The 17,407-nt window shown below is 39.3% G+C and overlaps 1 protein-coding gene across 1 annotated transcript; it reads left to right on the top strand.

Annotated features, from left to right (window-relative positions):
• Positions 1–5,134: 5,134 nt before the first annotated feature.
• Positions 5,135–8,564, top strand: LOC119917702 (ubiquitin carboxyl-terminal hydrolase 37-like). Its single transcript, XM_038738114.1, has 11 exons — positions 5,135–5,284; positions 5,387–5,607; positions 5,794–5,925; positions 6,033–6,156; positions 6,257–6,408; positions 6,635–6,737; positions 6,910–6,986; positions 7,702–7,810; positions 7,916–7,976; positions 8,245–8,402; positions 8,559–8,564. The coding sequence occupies exons 1-11, from the start codon at positions 5,195–5,197 to the stop codon at positions 8,562–8,564; spliced, it is 1,233 nt and encodes a 410-aa protein (XP_038594042.1). The 5' UTR covers positions 5,135–5,194.
• The last annotated feature ends 8,843 nt before the right edge of the window (positions 8,565–17,407 follow it).

The following is a 17,407-nucleotide window of genomic DNA, read 5'->3' as shown; positions in this document are numbered from 1 at the left end:
AATTTGTCAAAGCATGTGCAATTTGCAATTTCTGAAAAGACTGAGAAATTGCTTTTACATATGATGTACACAAGTGACTAGATGATGTGGAGGTTGAACAAGTAGAATTTCAATTGTGATCTGAGAAATGTATCAAAGTGACTGAAAACAACTGTATTCTATAATGAAATACTGATTTATATGAAAATATCAGTTACATTTCAAGGATAAAAGTTCAACAAATGTCCGTAATGCTTCCTGTTGTTAGTGTTTTGTAGGTCAGTGTGTTATGAGTGACAATGTATGCTTTCTGAGTGGGTATTTTTGCATGTGTTTTGGCTGAATGAGTTTATTTTGAGGCTTATATGAAGTGTTTTGGTGGTTTGAGTGACTTTTGGAGGTGAGATTAACTGTTTGGCCAGGATGCATGTTGGTAATGCAGTGGCTTCAGTTGTGACCTTCGCATCTTAGCAATTGAAAAAAACTGTAATGGCCTGTGGAAAAAAATAAAACTTGGAACTTGGAGTAGAAGGCAACAGTTCAGGGCAAGGGGGTGTCCCTGATTACCCACAATGCTGTTTGCCTTCTTTAGTGTTCTGTCATCCCCACGCTGGTGAAGAAAGCTCAGAAACAGCTGTATTTCTTAAGAAAACTCATGAAGGCAAAATTCCCGTGCCTCATATGTTCTAATTAACTTGTACAGAATGTATCCTCAGTGGAAACATCACAAACTGGTATGGGATGTGTATGGCTCAGGACCAGAGGGCCCTGCAGCAAGTGATTAAAACAGCTCAGAAGATCACTGGAGCACATCTACCGAGCATCAGTGATAGCCACAGCCTGTTCAGTCTGCTGCCGTCTGGCAAGAGATAAAGACGTATCTGCTGTCGCACCACCAGACTCCACATCTTCTTCCCCCAGGCTGTGAGATTCCTTAAATCATCCTCAGCACTCCACCATGTAAAATAATATTATTTCTGTATATAATGTTTTACAATTTTTGTATAATAACATTTGCTTTTTGTGAGTAGCGTAAAGGGAACTACAAAATTCAGCTTATAACATATATTTTGTTTATCTTTGATTTTTGGTTTTCTTTTTGTGTGTGTTTCTCTTGTTTCTTGTTTTGCTATGTATTGTATGTTTGTATCATTGTATCTCTGGCTCTGGGGCTGGGAGGGATGGTTTTAGGAATATTATGGATGTTGGAAAACATAAACAAAGTGATAACACAGACATGCAGTAGCGCACTCACATGGTAATAAGATAAGACCTACAGTATCTCCAAATTACCATTTTTATCAAAGTTGTGGATTTGATCTTAATATACAGTGCTTCACAGCAACTGCCCTCATAAAGTAACAAATGATATTTTACTAACAGCTGATGCTTCAGTGTTAACTCTACTTACTCCCTACTCTACGGTTTTGCATTTAATTCTGTTGATCATATCATTTTTGCTGAGAGACTTTACAATGTTGTTGGATCTGGTTAGACTGTTTAAATTGTAATTATCAAATAGTAGTTGTTGGAGATGTTTCCTCTTCTGTGGCTAAACTGTGGTGTTCTTCAAGGCTCATCCTTGGCCCAGTTTAATGTTCAATCTCACAGATCGCTCCAATGAGTGGGGTGGGTGGTAGGGTCCTCTCTGCTGCTGACAGGACAACTGTTTCTGAGGACAGAGATACTGCGCCAAAGGATGGAGTTGCCGTGGATTAAAATAATGGACGCTTCTGTGGTGCTTCTGCTGTGGATGTGAGTGTTTTCATGCCCCCTGGATAAAAAATGTAATTAATACAACAGATAAAGGACCTCAATACGCATTTGACCCCTTTAAATAATAGCTGGGTAGTTGAGAAAAATTTTGATTCAAGGTACAAGGCTGTTTATTTGTCATTATACAGCACAAAGCTGCATAATGAAACACAATTTGTAGTCCTTTCATGCTACACACACAACATATAATTAATTGTATATTAAAATATGGTAACATATGAAACAAAACAACATATAGGCCTACAGTTGTTTATGTACATTTATACATACATGTATATACCAAGAACATTCTGCAGTGCATTTTTTGAATTTGCATCTGGGGAGAATGTAAATAGTAGCAACCAGATGATAATATGGTTAAATTAAAATGACTTGTTTCACTTTGATTTGGTTTGAATTTCAATAATTTGGGCCTGTCATGACCACTAAACTACTGTTTATCAGTATAAAGGAATTCAACAACACACAGACACATATATATATATATATATATATATGTACGCTATATACATAGGCTATATATATGTATAACATATAAACATAGATACCATGTATACACTTTTTTGTTTTTATTCAAATTTGGTTGGAACACAAAATGTCATGACATTATATTCTAAAGCTGTCTAGATTCTACATGTAGAACTTTTTTAGGGATGATTTCCCAGAACTCCTGTTGATCCGACTTCACCAAACCTGCCAGATACAAGCAGTTCACTGTCAGTTTGAGTCACATTTTACTTTGATAAGAGTTACAAAGATGTTTCTTCTGTGTTCCTGTTGTGGAAAGGTTTGTCTTCTAGATGTACTGCACATTATCTGTCATTTTCCTGCTGTGTTAATTTGACTTCAACTTCACAGTTTCGTAAATACTTTCTGTGAAGCTAATTTGTTTCATTCATAGTATATCCATATTTTTTTTACATCAGTTTCTTCTTAATCTTGTTTATTTTTCTATACAGAAATCAAATACTGTTGTAAATGTGGTGGCAGATGAGAGACACGCTCAGACACGCAGCTCTCAGAAAAGGTATAGGAATTCATAATCATTATCCAAGAAGACCTGACTATTTCTTCATCTCCATGGTTAGGTTGATTAGCTTCCTTGTTCAGTTTGAGAAATCAATGTGTTTGTACAGTGTCAGTAGACACAAACCCTTATCCTGGTCCAGTTAGTAGCAGAGCATGACTAGTGACTCGGGTGTGACCTAGTATTCAAGGTCATCATCAATGTCTTTTACTAAGAAGAAATGCTTAGTATAGGAACAATAAAAAAAGTTATATGTAATAATGTCTCAACAAAATGCACTAAATGTAGTTAGTCTCACAAAAAAAATATTTTAACCTCTCTGAATGTAAAAAAGATCACATCTTGTAATGTTCAGCATTCAGACACCTGCATCATTTCTGCAAATGTGCTTATGAAGTAGGGTGCCACTCAAAAATAAAGTTTCTAATTTTCATCTTCCCACCCCCCAAATGTGTTAATAATGTGACAAAAACTAAGTTGACAAAATTTGAATGTTTTCTAATAATTTTTACTGGTAGCTCAACACTGACAAAGTTTTACAATATTCAATATTTTCCAATTTTATCATGTAATATTAACTTTAATATCACTGGTTAGAATAATGTTAAACCCCCCCAAAAAGAAGACACATAGCTGCTAACAATTACTTCATAAGTTAATAATAACCACAGAGAATGACGTATGATGTATTGCAGCTTAAAAAACAGCTACATGTGTTTTGTTGTAGGCTAGCTCTCCAGCTCACAGAGTAGCTGCAGATTTCTATGAAGTGGACGAAACACATGCATATGTATACCAGATACACTTTCCTTAATTATGGAAGTTTTCTTAAGTGGCATAAGTGGGCGGCTTTGACTCAGGGTAGAATGGTCATCCCCTTAAAGGAAGGTTGGGAACCCGAAATTGCTCCTGGTGGCTGTGCCATCAGTGTGTGAATGAGTTAATTTCTGTTTCTGATGAGCAGTTGGGTCTCTGCTCAAAGGTGGGTGAATGTGATGTAGTGTAAGGCACTTTGAGTGGTCGAAAAGACTAGAAAGGTGCTATACAAATACAGCCCATTTACCATATGTGACAGTTCATTTGGAATTGGGGGCGAAACAGGAAAATGTTCAGACTGTAGATCACTGAGCCCGGAGGAAAGTTCTGAGAGCCTAAATGTGTACGTCCGCACTGCGCTCCAACAAATAGAAGCGACAGCTGCAGAAGAAGCTCTTGTTAAGTGACCTCTCTTGAAGTGTCCTTTACTATCCCAGAAAATAACTGGTAGGTGGTGCTAAAAATGAGAATAATTAAGATTAACATGACACATAGATGCGATACGGTGGTGCAGTTGTTAGCACTGTCACCTCACAGCAAGAGGTTCTGTGGATCGAGGCCCAGGCCTTTCTTTGTGGAGTTTGCATGTTCTCCCCGTGTCTGTGTGGGTTCTCTTCATGTTCTCCTGCTTCCTCCCCAAAATATTATTCTGATTACATAGTATTTAAACCAAATAATAACACAAATCAGAATATGAAAAAGAACAGTTAAATGATATAAAAAATTATAACAATACTTACTCAAGGATTAATTTACTTTGGTAGAGAAATTTTGAATTAAATAAACTTTTTATCACAATGAAAGTAAATATAAAAACATTGAGCCCATTGAGCTACCAGTAAATATTAATATATCTGAATGAAACCTCTCACAGTTAATATGCATCATAAAAGGAACAGGAAAATGTTGACATTTTACATTGAGAGGCACCCTATTATGAAGTCTCATGAAGACTTGTCTTTGACTCGTCTTTAAGGACATGACTTTAGACCCTGAGAGGCTTGAAATTTGAGTTGAACTCACCCTGAAACACTTAAAACCTTTTCTAGTTAGTACAATGCTGAATTCATCTTCAGTGATTAATCACAAAGATTTATGATTTCTTCTAAACATGAGTATGCAACAGAAATATCAACCGTGGTTTTCTTTATCACCAGTGTCCACATCCTAGACACTCCTGCCACTAACAAGAAAGATGAAAGGACCCCATGGAGGTATCGACTCTTCGGTCGGCCCCTGGTGTGTTTAACAGAATGTGACATGGCTTCATACTGACCAAATTTGAGTAGTTTGTAGGAAATATTTGTTCTTGTAAGTTGTAAATACAGCAGTATTTGACAGATTTTTTCTAATAATAATTTCTTTTGTTTTCACCACCACCAAAAGAAAAGGCAAAGGTAAGCACAGTCATCCTGACTACGTTTAATTACTTCTACAGTCCATTTGTTAGCTAGCACATTCAGTGCCTTAGAGAACTTCATGAACGTGGGGAAATAAAACTTTTACCCAGCTAGTTATACCTCATTGTATTTGCACTTTACTAGACAAACTCGAATGTTCTCTCCAGCCAAAAATTAAGTTCACAATAAGATAACAATGTTTCTCTTTGTTACCAGTGTCACCACTTCAGCTGACAAAACCACCAGGTCAAAGCAAAAGGCTAAGAAGCCCTGGTGGTGGTGCAAGGTATGCATGTTTCACACAAGGTGCACAACTCAATGTGAACCAGATATGCATTAGTTGATGTGTCTTTGCATGATTAACCAGGATATTGCTTTCTTCCATCAGAAAAGCTGTCGGGTCTCACCTGCTCCTGAAGGACAAAGCCTGAAGGAGCAGTGCCACTCCTCCCCTCAGCGGGACATGGTGGTGGTGGTGTTTAAAGGCGGAAAGGAGGAGGAAACGCTGCTTAACGCAGACAAGAAATTTCAAATTTTGCCCAAAAACGTGGGAGAAGATGCTGTCTGCAGCACTAATACCCTCAGACATCAGCAGATCAAGTGTCTTGGGTGAGTACATCTGCGCGCGCGCACACACACACACACACATACAATAACAAGGATATGGAGACATGGATCCATCAAATCACAGTAAAAAAGAGCTGGGAGAAGATGAGCTGAGCTCCAGTTTGTGAACATGTCACTGGAGAATGAATGATACTGACACATGTTTGACTTGTTATGTTTGTGTGTCAGGTTCCCCAACCCAGCACAGATTTGTTACCTGAACTCCTGCCTGCAGAGCCTCCTGACACTGGAGAACTTTGTTAAAGCCTTCAGCTGTCAGGAGCAGGTTTGGAGTTTGATCCCTGAGGCTTCACTTTTGAGGTACAGCACCCATCAGACACAACCGCTCATTGTATCTCCAAGTTGTACCCTGAACCCTGCAATTGTAATGGAAGAGACAGTAGCTCAGACCCCCTCCCCCTCTCCAGATTATTTATGGACATCAGAGGGTCTCAACTCTCCAACGATACCCTTTATAAAATCCGCCTCCTCATTGCATTCAAGGAAGCAGTCTCTCTCTGGGCTCCAGAGTTCCAGGATCTCCACCAGAAAGTGAGTAAGCTGGTTTTAGTTGCTTCCTGATAGTTTCCCCGCTGTGTATAAACATCCCTGTATGATTGTGTATGTCTGTCTGCATGGTGTGCATATGCAGGATGCTCACGAGTTCCTCACCTCTGTGCTGGATCAGATGAGGTGTTTGAGCCCGCAGCTGCAGATGAGGGCAGCCAGCATGGGCAGAGTCTATAGCTGTCCGGTGGAAGATAACATGGTGTTTAAGATCCAGAAAACAAGGACCTGTAAGAGGTACAACTACACAATTACCAATGCGTTTGGTTTACCCACATTTCTCAAAACTATCACAGGTATCAAGCCATGTAGATAGCGAGAAAATATGTTGTTCTGTAATTTTGGGGAACTGAACCAAATATTAAATTAGGTCACAAGAGAGAATTTAAATGATGAACCCTCGAAGAGTAGGCCTGACCTCTGTGGCTCTATTATCTTAACTGCATTGTCTTTTAATGTGTAGTTGTGGTGTAGGATCCACCAAAGAGGAGGAGTTTACAAACCTATCCCTGGACCTGGTAGCTGAACATGGCACAGTGGAACAGATGCTCCAGGATTACCTGATGGTAACAAACACCTCTCCTCATTTATTCACATTAGAACCGACTGATATAATGTGATCACACTGCCAACCCCACTGCTCGTGTTAGTATTTGTATGGCTATAGAACTGTTTTTCTGTCATGCCTTTAAAGCCTGAATAGAAGTGAAAGCATGTTGGGCCTGTGCTGTTCTGCAGGAGACAGAGTTGGAGTATAACTGTGAGTGCGGTGCCACCAAGTCAGGCCTGCGCTTATCATTTGTGACCCTGCCAAGGTGAGTGACATCATGTCTACCACAAATGACCAAAGTCTTGAACTTTACTGTATAAAGGAAGTGGCCGTAGTCCCACAAAACCGGTGGGATTCCTGCACTTTCCGTCTTTGATGAGACATTAAAAAACAGCTGATACCATAGCAATGGTATAACGGAAAAAATTTAGTGGTTTTGAAACCTTGACTATTTCAAACAGTGGTATACATTGAAACTGCTTGTCATTCACAAGGTAGTCACACCCTAAAGCATGCCCTGCTTCATCGTCTATTTTATTCTAAATGGGATCACAATTTACTAAATAATCATCGCGCTGTATTGACGAAGACTTGAAACTAGCAATTGAGACCATAAACTCGTTAAGACAGTATTTACTGAGGTAATAAATCAAGTGAGAAGGAGGGTCATTTTCTCATAGACTTCAGTACAATGTGACTTCTTTTTGCTACCAGTGGAGTCGCCCCCTGTTGACCATTAGATGCAGGTTTATGGGTTTAAGGCACTTCACAGAGGCAACATCTTTTACACAGTCTATGTTCCTGACCCCAGTGGTAAGTGATGACACTGGTTAACCCAGTGATATCAAACTTGGCACTACTGAACCTAGTAATTTACAGAGTAATTGTGACATATTTAACATAGAAAATAATTTTAGAAAGAGTTAGTAGTGCCGTATTTTATCTCTGTCACCTGGTGCAACTTTTCTGTCTGTCTACAGAGTGCTGGTCTTGCACCTGAAGCGCTTCAGGTTTACTCAGTCATTCCAACTCATAAAGGTCCATGATCCCATTGTTCTCTTCAGAGAGCTGGTTGTGTCCTCCAACCAGGTAAAGGAAAACTGAATGACCTGATAACAAACAAATTGATCAGGCTGACATAAGTCAATAAGTAAGTGGAGTGTGTGTGGAGTTTTGATTTGTGTTCCCTCTCAGGGTGGTAGCTGTTACAGTCTGGTCAGCACCATCAGTCATATTGGCCTCACAGCAAGAAGTGGTATGATAATAAATAATTTTAGACTGAAGATAAGCAAGAATCGCTTTTGTCAGAACTTTCTTAAATTCTGCTACAGTAGAAGAATACAAACATCATGAAAAACATTGTCTCTTATGGAGCCATTTTGTCTTTGACACCAATATAAATCTTTCCTGACTTTGATATTCACAGAATCACTGTTGTCCTGTATCAGTTGTAGTCAATTAACCTATGTCAAATCCATTGAGTCATGATTCAGCACATGTCAAAATGCTTCCACTCCTGTTAGGACACTACATATGTGACGGGGTGGATCCACATGTGGGACAGGATGACCCGACTGACCGCTGGTTCACATACAATGATGCACAGGTTACTGAAAGAAGCGGCGAGTCTGTGTGTGACCAACGGCAAAAAAATGCCTACATCCTGTTTTACAAAAGACATGTAAGAGGAAAACTGTCTTCAGTGCACTGCCATATGGACACTGAAGTGAAACACATTGTGGAAACTTGTGGCAGAGAGAGAGACACACAACACAAACAGTGACATTCTTCCTCAGGTAGCACCTCAGACTTTTTGTAAGTGTGTTTCTATTCTCAGGACTAGATGGTGGGACGCTCCTTAATGTCTCTGGGTGGAAACCCATCAGCATGAGCAGGGACCTGAACTTACTGTTATTAACATGATGGAGTCCAGATGACCAACCACAGGGTGTAAAAAAGATGTGGTCTTACTGCAAGATAAGGATGAACATGGATGTTTGAGAACCAGCACTTCCAGCAGAGGATGTATGAAGATCATGTCCTGTGGGAGCAGCAGTGACAAATTCTACCGAGAACTGATGGACAGACAGTTTGGTCTGTTCTCTACAAGCCTTACCAGGCTTTCTCTCTGGGGAAGAGGGTAGACTGAAACTTATCTTTCAGTTTAACGTTTTTTTAAAATTATTATTCTATTCTATTTTTAGTGTAAGTGTAGTTGTATAAATATAAGCTGTTATAGTATCTGTAGACTCTTTTGCAATGTAACTGGTGGAAAAGTTAACTTTGCATGAGTAAATTATTATGTATTGGTTACAAATGAAACTGATAACATTTTCAACTTCCCCACTGTAATTATATCAAACAATATGTATCCAAACTGGCTACAATAATGGTTTTTCACATTGTGGTAATTGTGTTTGTGTTAGATTAATTTTAACCGCAAGACATTTGTTTTAAAGGTACTTTGAATTTTGACTGAAATCATGTAACAAATAAAGCACTTTAAACCGAGTTTTGAACAGAACTCAAGATTTTCAATTACTTATTTGAATGCCCGTGCCAACACACACACTGTCAAAACCGAACAAACCATTTACAGGTGAGAATATTCTTATTTTGGAGACAAACTGGTGATATTTCTGCATGTCTATGAAGCATACTGGGTACATTTCCACTAAAAAACACTGACCCTCCATTTCCTCTAGTTGTGACATCACATTGAGGGCAGAACGGTTTGTTCAAATGGTGAAATTCATCGCCACTTTGCACTTTTACTGCGCTCACTTCTTGAGGTTAACATTTCATTCTTGACAGCAGTTTTTTTGTGTGTCCAGTCAGTGCACAAACTAAGTCTACAAAAGGGGAGCAACAAGTTCACAGTGGTACAGTGCTACATTGACCTGACTATTTACAGCAGTCATCCGGCTCAGGTTAATATATTTTCTACACATCAAGCTGACGAAGGAGACAACATAACAGAATCAACAAGGTGGTGTTGAGGAGATACGTATTAAAACAAAAAAAGGAAAAACATGAGAGAAGGTAGAACAATTATTCAGATGCTCTAAAGGTGTAGTAAGGTGCTCTGAAATCTAATTAAATCATTGACTCTGGGGAGGTCAATTGGTGGTGGGGGTTGGTACAAAATCGCGGCAGCTGACACATTTAAAGAAATACAAGAAAAAGACATGCATGCAATGTCATGCTAGTAGTGCCCACTTACTGTATGCCAACACTAAAAATAAACTATGCTGAATTGAGTAGCAATGCAAATTGAAGCTGGTGAAAAAGAACTTGGATCTACAGCTCTACACACTCCTTTACAGCTTGCCAACATTCAGTAGTTGTGGATGAACTGCTGCCATAGCTAAGTAGCTTAGTATCTAAGCGGCATAACTTACAGAGATAGACTGTAATATTAGCAGGTTTGCTAATTGTGTTATGAAAATTAAAATAAACATTTCAAACTTTAAATGAGGCTTGTGTGGAATTCAAATAAGTATTCTGAGGAGCAAAATGAAGATAGCTATCTATCTATTTATTATTATCAAAAAAGGACTGATTGACTTATGCAAGTAACGGTTAATAGCACACAAACTGAAGATGAATGTCAACTCTTGTCACAGGTTTTATTACTCTGTGTCATTTGAAAAGCTTATTATTGCTAGGTAAAACTGGTTCCTGTGAACAGTTGCAGGAAGTCAGCAATCTATAGACTTCTTATACCTTGCTGACAGCTAGAAAATGAAAACAATAAAAATATTCTTATTCTTACACTATCACCACGATTCTGTCCAGATGGCAGGTATTTTAAGTTGTGGTCTCCTTCCACAATGTTTTCCAAGTCTAGACCAGGCCAGACAAAGAAAACACTGCCTTTCAGTGAACGAAAGACCATCTATTCACAAAATATACACTCTCTTCCAGGAGTGCATGAGGTGATAAGGTGTTTGTATAACACAGAGGAAGTCAGTAAGTCCCCAGTGGAGCTCGCTAATGGTGTAGGAAGAGAAAAGCTGTACAGCCACAGATAACGGATGAGAAACATAACAACTGTGGAATAACAGTGTTGCAATAACAGCAACCTCAAGTGGAAAACAAAAACTATATGAAACACACACATCCATCATTCTATAAATGCAATGACTACTATCCAAACAAAAAGAATGACAAGGCTTTAAACTGAAGTTGCCTTTGTGGTATGAAACTATTTTTCATGTTGTGTTACCCATCATTTACTTCACTGGCACTGATTGTGACATTTGGTTAAACTTTGCAAAGACATGAAAGGATGTCTCACAGCATAAATGTTCAAGTGTTTTGGTATTTTTGTGTTATGCACAGTGAGGTAGCACACCAAGGCCAAGGTTTGCCCTTCATTGGTTGGGCAGTGTTTGAAGAGCCAATGTGTGTGTGTGTGTATGTATGTGAGAGAGAGAAGCAGTAACGAAAGGTGTAAAAATACCATACGGCTCCAAGATAAACCCTCTCTCCCACGGTCTGACATTTACAGAGGGCTGGAGCGTGGGAGTATGTGAGGGGGTTGCCCTGTGAGTATGTTCCCGTGCATGCTGCGTGCGTGTTTGTGTGTGTATGAGGTTTCCCTCCACCTAGGAGAAAAGCTCCATTGATGTTAGATGGTGCTCCTGTCCCCGTGTCAAGTGTGGACCAGGGTCAGAAGGAAACTCTGGGATTTTCCACAGGTATACAGTCGTGTATGTGTGTGTGTGTTTGCATGTTTCCCATGTTTTCACAGAAATGTATGACGCTTTAAAGTGTGTGATTCATGCGTAATTGAGGGGGGAAATCTGTTTTCATGCTGCAGAGCTTTAGGAAGGGGATGGATGCCCCTCTGTAGGTTTCGTGTCAGAGGAGGATGAATCATTGTGACTGGTTGTATACTGATCTGAGGCCCAATAACACACAGCTTTTTATGGGTATAACAACGGTCTCTTATTTATGTGTAATGTAATAACAAAAAATGTATAATAATAATAATACAGCCATGAATGGCTGTAATGATATGGAGCATGGAAAGTAGGATAGTTACTGCTGTACAAAGGTTTCTAGAGAAATATGAAATATGGGCTTTGTTTGATATCGCTCCTTCATTTACTTATTCACTTTTGCCTATATGATTCGCACTCAGTGGTTTATTCTATAGTGAGCACTAAATTGTGAGTTATAGGACCTTTATGGATCATCATCAGTGAAAGGTGCTGCACACCTACACTTCTGTATAAACTACATTTTGGGATTCATAGCAGGAAGTAGTGTGCATGCCATGGACTTTTTCTTTTGATTACTTACATTTTTTTGATCAATGTATATAGCATAAATTCCATACTCAAAATTACAATGGTGCACATATATAGTGCATTATATAGCAGGGAACAGGAAATTATTTTGGACATAGCCATGTTCAATGCAAAGTTTCATTCCCCCATTTTTAAATATGCGCACCATCATTTCTAAAGATGGGGACTAAACCTTTACTAATATAAGAAATTTGCATGTGGCTTAAGTTCATAAAAAAGCAAAGTGAAAAAAGCAGTGAAAAATCGAAGCTGTTCTTTCCTCCAAACTGGCTTGTTTGACATTTTCATATCCAACACAAATAGCCCTTCCATCCATCTTTGCTGCAGTCTTGTCACCCTTTCCAGCAGCAGGCCCCTGCTGTAGACCTGTCAGGTCAATAAAATATGACCTTAGGCAGTGTACATCTGATAAAGTTCCTCACTTTACATGGTGACAGCCTGTATTGGAGTAATTTACTGGGCTTCAATAAAGGAGCACTCAGCTCCTTTACCTCCTCTGGCTCAGTGGTTTGTGACAGGCGGGCAAGTGGAGGAGCAGCCCACTCAGTGACCCGCCATGGTTGATGTTCATCACAATGACACTGACCTACTTAACTGCCATCTCCTCTTGGATGTCAAAGAAATCACTGCTTGACATTTAGAGAAAAGCTTGGTCAATATTATTCAGGCATGACAAATAATAACTTGCACTCTCCCTGATAACAGCTAGCCTACTACTGGCTAAATAAAAGAGAAAAGAGAAGAATGACTCTTGTGTTATCCTGGATGGGATTGGTGTTGTCTTTTAGAAGGTAGGGTAATTTGCTTACAATGTGTGCTCAGAGCACACACACACACCCACAAACCTAAGTAGAGGCCATCAAAGCTTACGTCTCAACTTGAAACAGACACAGATTGATGGCGGTGAGGCAAAGAAGGCTTCTCCGCTGCTACTTAGTGAGAGGCAAATGTGGGAGGCAGTGACCCGGAGCAAAGGTCTCATCAGTGCCTGTCCCCATCTGAGGCCTCTCTGCCTGTCAAAGTCACATTTTAATCGCAAACATAATTTGAATTTACACTAATGAATACAAACGACTCCCAGGACTCCACAAGCCGAGAGTAATAAATTATTATCGCCGCTAACAATCGTATTTCTGAAGCCCTTTTTCAATTAGCCGCCCCTGTGGAGATGATCACGGAGGGCCCGCTCAAATGAAGATAAACGACACCCCTCGCAACGCTGTGCGTCTGCTCCTCTGATTTAATAGCTTTCTAATTCAGGAACATCTTCGACGTGACGAAGCGTGAGGCTTTTTTTTTTTGTTTCCAACCAGAGCTTGATGAGAAAGTCACTTAATTGATAGCAGGTGTTAATCAACCTTGCTCTGATGTGATGCGTGATTTAGGAGGGAGTTTGACAAAGAGAAGATCGTCCTTGCCACTCAGTGACACAGACCATTCAGTTCACAAAGAGGGCCTTTTGCTGCATGCTGCAGGTTTTGTTCTATTGTCCATTTGATCAAATACCCATATCACATGATTGATTGTTTTTAAATTTGACAAATTATAGAACAGCCAACTTCAAGGGAAGAAAGATTCAAATATGAGCATCTCATTAGTAAATTTTGGATTTACTTATTTGTTTTTGGTTACCAAAGTAGTCCTCTTGTGTCACACACTGTTGTTACCTCCTGTACAGAGCATCAGCAAAACCAAAGTTTATGCCCACTGACAGGTGCTCATTTACTCTGGCTGCTTGGAGAGGTCACATGATAATTACAGCAAATTATGGTCTCAGTTCTGTTGATGGACATGCTGCTCCAGAGCACACAAGCCAAACACCTAACATATAATATTGTTCAAACTGTTCAGCCTTTGAGAGGGATAAATAAATAACTATATCTGCTCTCTATATGCTGCTAATGTCTGCTTCTTCTGCAGCTGTGTGATAAAAATAAATCAATGACAGGCTGGTGTGTTATTTTAGACAAAAATGCTCCACAATGTTCTGCATTCATTCCTTGCATCTTACCGCCATCAGCACATGGAGCCAGTCAGCTCGCACTTTTACATACTGATCAGTGCTCTACAGTATTTAGGGCGCTGTCTTTCCTATCTCCATTTTACATTAAAATTTATTTCTTTAGGGTCTAAAAGCAAAAGAATAATGAATCAAAAAATGATGGCTTATTTTGTATATTATGTACCATTGCAAACTAAATCCTATCTAACTGTAATATTTTGAATATGCATCATAACATGATATTTTCATACTTTTTTGTGTAGTGTATCATAGGGTTGGGCAGGATCCCTTAGTATCACTGCTACCAAAATTAAGTCTTGGAATACTGATACTAGCATTAAACAGAATCACAAAAATAATGGATCTGTCTCATGCCAGATCACGGTTTGAGCACGTGAACACTCTTTTTAGCGCATGCACCCAGTAGTCACCTTGTTTGGACAAATAATTTGCACAATAAACCTTTCCGTTATTTACCATTTGAAACTGTCTTCCGTTTTAACATGGATCTGATTAAGCAATTTTACCAAGAATATTAAAAATAGACGCTTAGTGTTTGGCAGCAATTCAAATGCATTAAAAAGTAACCCATTAATTTTGCATTCACATTATAAATCATGGCACATAGATCTTCCCCACATGAGATTGCATTAGCTTCTTTTGAAATAATAAGTATTGGTATTCATAATTGGTCCTTCTTGCCCTGGTATTACTTGGTAATGGATCGGAACCAAATTTTCCCCAACCACGGACAGGTCTCTCTTGACAATGAGATTTTAATCTTAATGGTGCTCACCTGATTAAGTAAAGAAGAGCTACAGGACTCAAGAACTCCCCCCCTCCCTTGGCAAATAAAGTGAACTTGAACTTCTCTGACATATAAGACTCTTTTCACTGCTGGATTTACTTACTGGACACATGGTGGACATATGTATTTCCAAAACATAACAATTAAAGATCAAGCGGCCATGTGTAATGGTGTGCTGTATGTTTTATAGTTTTCAGATTTAACCAGATACAATGGAATAGACCAGGAAATTGACTGGATCACTAACAGTCTCAAAGAATTTAATCCTTTTCACAAAGCACCACTGGACGTAATTCTAGACCCCACTTGCAACTCACCACAGAAAACCCAATGGCGAGCCCAGCTAACCCTTTACATAACCAACTTAAGATAATTACAAGTGATCATACAAGAGGAGACCGTAATCATAATCGGCTCCCTTTGACAAGTCTGTGGTTTTTGAAAGTCTGGAAAGCCACAAAAGTGACATTCTGCTCAGAGAGGGGATGAATGGCTCTCTGTGTCTCTGTCAGCGGGCTGTCATCACAGAGGAGCCTATGGGGTCGATTTACAAAGGGCACGGTCAACAACAACTCCGAAAAACACATTAATGCTCATTTGGTTTACTGCTTGAAACTCAATAAAACACCACATTTTCACATATAGAGACAGTTCAGTTCCTAGAACAGAATTACCCACAGTGTAATACAATTGGTGTCTGTATCTTGCATGTTTATTTAGAAGTGGTGTAGGCTGCTTTTCAATGCATTGATGACAGTGAGGTATTTGCTGACTTCCACTCTATGTAACACACAGGTAGATCAACATCACTGTTCCCTCCATCATCTGCTCGTGCTCAACATGTGGCTACTTCCACAGAAACAACTAAAACACAATTTTATCCAGGAAAAATCAAATTTGGCGATGACACTGACTCCCTTATAAAATTATCTCATACATGTGCTTTGGAGCGATTATAATCTCCATTTTTATACTGATCACATGACTTGTATGTGAAAGGTTTCCATCAGTTTCAGTAAGCTCTATGGGGCTTTATGGTGTCTTTCAGCTCACTGTTTTGGTTTTCCAACCTGCAACTTAACTGTATTGGTTCACTCTCACTGCTGTTGTAGTAATGCGTTTGGCCACAGCAGGCAGCTGTTTTTCAGCAAGAAAGCATGAAGAACCCACTGTACATCACCCATCCAGCATCAGATGGCAACAGTTAGCAACTAGCTGCTGAACAAGGTGGATTATTTAGCAGCCAAAGACTCAGGGGTTGGCCAAAAATAGAGACAAAAGGAGAGTGAAAATTAGACTTACATTCATCAGGTGGCCAGAAACACGACTGCAAATGAAGTGGTAAAAAAAAAAGTCAGTTTCAAAATCAGTTTTCACAGGTTTAAGCTAAACAAACAACTTAAAAAACATTGGGTCAGCTAAAAAATGAATTGTCATAAGGCTGTAAACAAGGCTCATGAAAAATTGACGTTTGTGAGGTACTTTAAACGAAAACATCAAAACTTATAAAAATATGTAGTTAGGTAAAATATAGTTCACATAATAAACGTCCAAAGATAAAATATTTTTAAGTGAATTCGCTGAATGTTATATACTGTTTCACATGTACAGCTTTCTGTATTACAAGTACAATTATCGTCCCTTGCAAAAACGTGTTTTTACGTTGTGATGTCTTATGAATGTAAGAAACCTCTGAAAAACCTATTTGCCAGCATGTGAATTCATCGACTTTTAAATTGTGTGATTCATTTGTGGAACTGATTTCACATGAATGTCTGCTTTTTTGTAAGGGTATGTTAACTCAGATGTGAACTATGTGGCCTTCTCAGTGCCAACCCCTACTTTGGCCAACCTTATCTTCCAGCTTCAGTGAATGCTCTCTGGTCTCTGATAGCTCTCCTTTATCAGCTCAAGTTTAACCTTGTTGGTTGATCAGAAGATTGGAATGCATCACTATGTTTTTCTGAGAATCCAAATGGTCTATGACGGGGCCTATTTAGCATCCCGCAGGGTAATAACTCTCAGCCCTCTCGAGCTTAGGTGCGGTGGGAGGGTCATACTTAACCACTTCAAACCAAAAAGACCTTTCAAGGGGACAACTGTGACAATGCATGGTGTGCATTCAGACCTTATCTTCACCTACAGAACTTTCCTGATAGTGCCAGGCCGAAATACAGGAGAATGTGCATTGATGGTTGCATGAGGATATCCTGAATTTTTAATTTTTCAGCCATGAATTGTTTGGATTTGAATATTCCACTCAAGTATAGTCACTTAGTCCTTACATTTTAAATATCCTCTGGCCTCATTCACAAGTGAATAACAGAGGCACGGAGCTGCATCAGTAACACAAAAAGCACAGAAGTTCTACATAATTTTTTAAGTCTTACAAAGACTTGCAGTTGCCTGTATCTGACAGGAGGGGATGGGGAAGCAGCGAAGGAGGATGGGACCGACATTAGGAGGGGGAGGAGAGTGTGTATGTGTGTGTGGAAGGTGGGAGGGAGTTTGGGGCAGCTCATAATTTGTGTGCTATTTTAATCAGTACACAGAGAAAA

Source organism: Micropterus salmoides, unplaced genomic scaffold (genome assembly GCF_014851395.1).
Source record: "Micropterus salmoides isolate LMB-PRFRI ecotype aquatic unplaced genomic scaffold, ASM1485139v1 Ms_hic_scaffold_22, whole genome shotgun sequence".
NCBI lineage: Eukaryota > Metazoa > Chordata > Actinopteri > Centrarchiformes > Centrarchidae > Micropterus > Micropterus salmoides.
This window is presented reverse-complemented; position numbering and strand designations above follow the sequence as displayed.